The sequence below is a fragment of the Equus przewalskii genome, chromosome 5 (genome assembly GCF_037783145.1).
Source record: "Equus przewalskii isolate Varuska chromosome 5, EquPr2, whole genome shotgun sequence".
Classification (NCBI taxonomy): Eukaryota; Metazoa; Chordata; class Mammalia; order Perissodactyla; family Equidae; genus Equus; species Equus przewalskii.
Window position 1 is genome coordinate 73,014,667 of NC_091835.1, and position 6,000 is coordinate 73,020,666.

A 6,000-nucleotide genomic window follows, 5' to 3' on the forward strand; every position below is an offset into this window, starting at 1 on the left:
ACAATGACAAGATCAGCAACCTCTTGATCTTAAGTGTTTTAAAATCTTTTGATATTTTTGACAATCTATGTGCAACAATCTAAAATTAATTGGAAATTACATGACCTATGAAATGCTTACTCTATTAATACATATACTTCCATGCTTGTCTACTATTTCCCCCCAATATGGACGACTAGGCAAATAAATGAGATAAAAGCCTAGCACCAAGGGACATGATGGACTAAGGGCAGGCAGCAACCACCCTGGCGCCGAGGGACAATATTTTGATCATCAATGCTTTCTATCGAAAGATTATAGATCAAAAAGGGAAAATGGCAAATAAAAATGGCAAATAATAGGATATATTGGAGTACATGAGGAAGCCATTTGGTATAAACCTAATTCGGCCTGACCTTGTCTTTCCAAAAGGGCCTGACCATGGCTGTTGAGCATGCATTGTACATCTGCTTTAGATATTCCCTATGGCAAGAACAAAGGCCCTTGAGATAAAGGTGCAACTTCCCTCCTCCTCCCAATGTTGGCATTACTTAAGGATTAAGCATCTTTCCTTAGGCTAGGAACTGATTGCTGCGCTCACCTGTCACCACCCAACTCGAGACAATAGACTTGCCTCCTGCTGCACCCTCCAAGACAGCAGACCCACTACCTGCTGTGTCCATCAAGTGCTGTGCCGACAGGGCAATCTTGTGACTATTGTGGGAGGGACATTTCAATCATATGTAAAGCACCCTCTTTGGGGGTATATAACCACTCTGTACACCTCATTTCTTTGGTATCCTTTCTTCCTTTGGAAGAAAGGCCCCGGGCTATGGTCCTCAGATTTTAGCTCAGAATAAACTCACCCAAATTTTCATTTATAGATTGGTTATGGATTATTTTTGTCGACAGGCCTTTTCAAGGCTTTATGCCCTCCAAAGATTTCATTAGAATATTTTGGAATCATTCCCACTTTGCTAATTTGTAACTATTTTGTTTGCATTTATTTATGAGTTGCTTCTACAGCTAATATATTACAATAAAATAAAGTGATTTCCACAGTTTTCTTAGCTCATTCCAAAACACTTCAAAGAATAATGTTATGTCTCTGCCTTCTCAATTAAAATAGTCTCAGAAAATCCAAGGATAAAACTTTCTAAGGATTAAAAAAAAAGAAAAATCACTTACTGCTTTATGGCATTGACCATGTTGGACATAAGGTACTGCTTCCACGAAACAACATATGAATCTTGGTGCTTTTTACAATGTTCTCATAGTAAAACAAATCAATAGCCAAAATATTTAAGTATAAGACAACAATAAAATACAACTAATTATCAGCGTAACTTGATGTGGTTAATCATTTAAAAAATATTATTATTAGGAAAATATGTTTAAAATTTTAAAAATAAGATTTAAAATCATATAAGTTTCAAAAACACGATACACATTTCTCTTATCTATATAGGACCAAAACTACCCCACAAATAAACAAATTTTCAGGAGAAAACTAAATTTTATATTCCTCACATAGTTTTGGTATCTTAATAGTTATAATCCCAAGGGACTTCACCAGTGTGCCCAATAGACCCAACAAAGAATATCTATTATTGAGAAATACTTATTGAATTGCAGTCATTATGACTTAAAGAAAATATAACCAGTTTCGTGAAAATTCTATATTTTCCCCTACGAGATTAAAAGATTTGTTTAATTAACAGTAGTCCCTTCTAATGTCCTAGGGATCATTTCCCCTAGGCCAGTCATACTTTTTTATATTGTTACTAAAATATACCAACCATTTAGTGCCAATGCAAAGCAGGTTAGTCTGCCTAAGGTGTTTGCTTAATTCTGAAGATTTGAGATAATCAACGGATTTCAAGATCAGTTAACACTTCTCTCAAAGTATTCCTTCTCTTTTAAGAAAATCATTAAACTTTTAATTAAAAAAGAAATATGAGGATGTATTTGGTAAGACATATTAAGATATTTCTTTATGATTTATTTTGCTCCTCAACTTTTTAAAAAAGCAGTTTTATCTGTGTATCTATATATGACAAAAGCATTTTAAGAAATATATATAGGACCTTGTTTATGGAAAAGGGAATAACTTTGTGCTTTATTAAAATAGAAGAAAGCAAAAACAATAGGACCCTGCTCTGGCTAGAAAGTTATAGAATGCTAAGGAAAAGAGTATTAAGAAAACAATAGTTGTGTATTTAAGAAATGCTGTGGAGTATAATCATACAGAATACTTTCAATTCAGCTACTGAGATTAAGTGCTCTCCAATTTTTACCAATTTATATTTCTGGTTGTTAGAAGTGCTGTTCCAGTGAGAGAAATTTAATGATGATCTCAGCTTCAGGTTGTGCTCCAAATATGATGCTGTAATTGCATTGACCCATAATCATTTTTATGAGAAACCATATATTTGTGAGAAAGCTGGCAGAATGAGAGATGAAGTCTATTTTCTCAGAAAAGGTTGAAGTTGCCTTGCTGAATGGGAAATAAATCTCTTTGGCCTCATCAAGACATAGCCAATTAAATTATTGAACTTAAGTAAATGTCATTAAATTACCAAATGCCATACTACAAGTAAAATAGTACATTCTCTAGAGCTATGTAGTAATCATGGCAACTCAACCACAGTTTGCAACTTTTTAAAAAAGACATCAGTGTAAATCTGTGGTAGTGATTGCATGTCACCGCTGGTGAATCTCTTTTTTAGAGGATACATGCAATGTAATCAGTAGTTCTTTGAGGATATGGAAAGACTGAGAGGATGTTTTTTATTTTGGTGAGGAAGATTGGTCCTGAGATAACATTTGCTGCCAGTCTTCCTCTTTTTGCTGAGGAAGATTGGCCCTGAACTAACGTCTGTGCTCACCTTCCTCTATTTTGTGTGTGGGACGCTGCCACAGCACGGTTTGGTGGAGCAGTATGTAGGTCCGTGCCTGGGATCTGAACCTGAGAACACCAGGCTACCAATGCCTGGGAGCAGGTGAACTTAACCGCTTCGCCACAGGACCAGCCCTTGAGAGGGATATTTGCAGGTACATCCTGTGACACTATTAACCCTGAGTTCTCCAAAATTTTACTAAATTTAAATGTGCCCATTCAAAGTAGAAAGTGTGCACCACTAATTATCAAAAAACTGGTAAATTTCTTGGGTAGCTTTATTCATATTTCACAGTGGAGACCATAGATGGTGCGCTATAGAGACTGATCACTCAAAGACCAGCCGCTCAACCTAGTACTGCTTTCTGCCGTGGCAACATCAGAATTCTGAGAGGTGGTTATGGTTGAGCCACTTTAAGGATACACAAAAAATTGTTAGTCTATTATAAAATCTTGATACCTTTGTCAACTCTCACGTTGTTCTTTTTTTCTCAAGACAGAGCTACAGCAAGTTTAGAATTTTTGCAAAATGCTGGTGAGCATAATAATGCATATGAAGCTTTTTATAACTTTTGCTAAATGTGCAGGAATAATGTTTTTGCTATTACTGATGATGGGAATGGTATTGAAGCAGGTTTTGCAACAGTCATGAGAAGGTAATGGTCACAATCACTGTCACACCTGTTACCTATTATTCTGGGACGTCGAGGGACACAGACTACCTGGGATTGCCAGAATTCCTTTCGTTATGCTATTGACAATATTGATTTGAGAACTTAGGGTAAGCAAAATAGACAGGTGAGATATTACCAAAGTATGTATCTTTAGAGTTACAATTAAAACATAGAGTTCTTCAAATGGGCTACTTATCTCATGTTAAATCAATAGGCTGTGAGTTTTCGGCTCCTTACTTTCAGAGGGTAAGTCTATTTTAAATAAGAAACAGGAGCCCAGTGAAGTGAAATTATGGTTCAACGGACAATATCAAAAATCACATAAATTAGCAGTCTCATGAAGACTACAGAAAAGCGCCAAAATCATAAACATTTATTATGTTTATGTCTTTGTTTACTCATGTTTATTTACTGAGTTTCTCTCATATATACATGTATTTGTGTGTGAATGTTCATGTAGATATAAATGTATATATGTATGTACATAGTGGATGGGATGGTGTAAAATGCACTCCATTCAGTAGAAACATGTCATTTATATAATCAAAGATTAGAAAAGTCCAACTAGTTCATAACTTATCTTTTGGCAACCTGAAATTCTTTTTAAAAATTAGCAAATGTTTCTATTTTAATGATTATCTTTCTATACTATCTACTTAACCCTGAAAAATACCATGCCTCAGATGAAGAATGTGAGCCTCAGACTGTGACCTCTGAAGAGAAAAAAAACTTCACCTGGATGGTCAGCAATTACTAGGATTCATGCAAAATATTTCTTTTCCTTTGATTTTATCTCATCGTAAACATTCTTTCTGGTTCAGAGAAATAGAGTGGTAAGACAACTGAGAATAGAGATGTGTTTATGGATTTTTTGAGAATTTTGAGATTATATCTATATTTAAAGACTATCCTTTGATGCACATACTTGGATTCTTAGAGAGAAACTAGTCTCAGACATGATTTGTGAAAATAACACCCGAGTCACTGAATTTGTTCTTCTCGGCTTTACAAACAACCCTGAGATGCAAGTTTCTCTTTTCGTCTTGTTCCTGCTCGTCTACACAGCCACCTTGTTTGGCAACTTCCTTATTGTCTCAGTTACCAGTGTGGATCCTGCCCTTCACACACCCATGTACTTCTTTCTCCGAAACCTATCACTTCTTGAAGTCTGTTTCACCTTGGTCATGGTGCCGAAGATGCTGGTAGATCTAGTGTCCCCAAGGAAAATCATCTCTTTTGTAGCCTGTGGTACCCAGATGTACTTCTTCTTCTTCTTTGGCAGCTCTGAATGTTTCCTTCTCTCTATGATGGCTTATGATCGCTTTGTGGCGATCTGTAACCCTCTCCAATATTCAGTCATAATGAATAGGTCCCTATGCTGGTGGATGGCCATAGTCTCTTGGATGTCTGGCATTCCTGTCTCTATGCTACAGACAGCTTGGATGATGGCCCTTCCTTTCTGTGGACCAAACACCATAGACCACTTTTTTTGTGATGGTCCCCCAGTACTGAAACTAGTCACTAAGGATACAACCACGTATGAAATGCAAGCACTTGCCTCCACACTACTATTTATTATGTTTCCCTTTTCTCTCATTTTGGTCTCCTACACTCGCATTATCACAACTATTTTGAGGATGCCCTCTGCTACTGGTCGCCAGAAGGCATTTTCCACTTGTTCATCACACCTCATTGTGGTATCCCTTTTCTATGGAACAGCCAGCTTGACCTACCTACGGCCCAAATCCAACCAGTCTCCTGAAAGCAAGAAGCTAGTGTCATTGTCCTACACTGTCATCACTCCTATGTTAAACCCCATCATATACAGCCTAAGGAACAACGAAGTGAAGGGGGCAGTCAAGAGGACAATCAGTCGAAAAGTCTTGCAGAAGTTAGATTTATTTTGAGTCCTATTGTGTAGAGTTTTTCTAAACAAAGTAGGGAGTCGAACCCATGAACAAAAGCTTAAGAGGAGTAGAAGATTTGATCTTATTTTGTCAGTGTCACTTACTTTGATGAATGGATCTCAGTGTCTCAGTCAGAGTCCCGGCAAGAAAGTGATGGTGCTCTCAAATTGGAATAATTCAGAGAATCTTTATGAAGAGAGTATTTAAAGATTGGGGGACAGGGTTAGATAATTGTCACACAGCTCATATGATGGAAATTCTATATCTCTTGGCTGGAAAGTGCAAGGAGAAGTATTAACTGGAACCTGGAGAATACTAAACTATGAGAAAAAGCCACCCACCAGGAGTTCTGTTCAAGGAAGAGGAAGGCTGCCATCCCAGCCTTATTCTGCTCTGACTTTCTCACATTTACTGCTGGTGCCTCTTCTTGATCAAGCCAATTCTGTGGCAGATGACAAGAATGTCTGTTGATGCAGTATATAAAGGCCAGCCTCTGGGGCACTGATCAGGATGGAAAAATTCATGAGGGGGAAATGAAAAT

General features: G+C 37.1%; 1 protein-coding gene across 1 annotated transcript; it reads left to right on the plus strand.

The window, feature by feature from the left end:
• Positions 1-4,508: 4,508 nt before the first annotated feature.
• Positions 4,509-5,459, plus strand: LOC103551473 (olfactory receptor 10A7). Its single transcript, XM_008521009.1, has one exon. The coding sequence runs from the start codon at positions 4,509-4,511 to the stop codon at positions 5,457-5,459; it is 951 nt and encodes a 316-aa protein (XP_008519231.1).
• Positions 5,460-6,000: the final 541 nt, after the last annotated feature.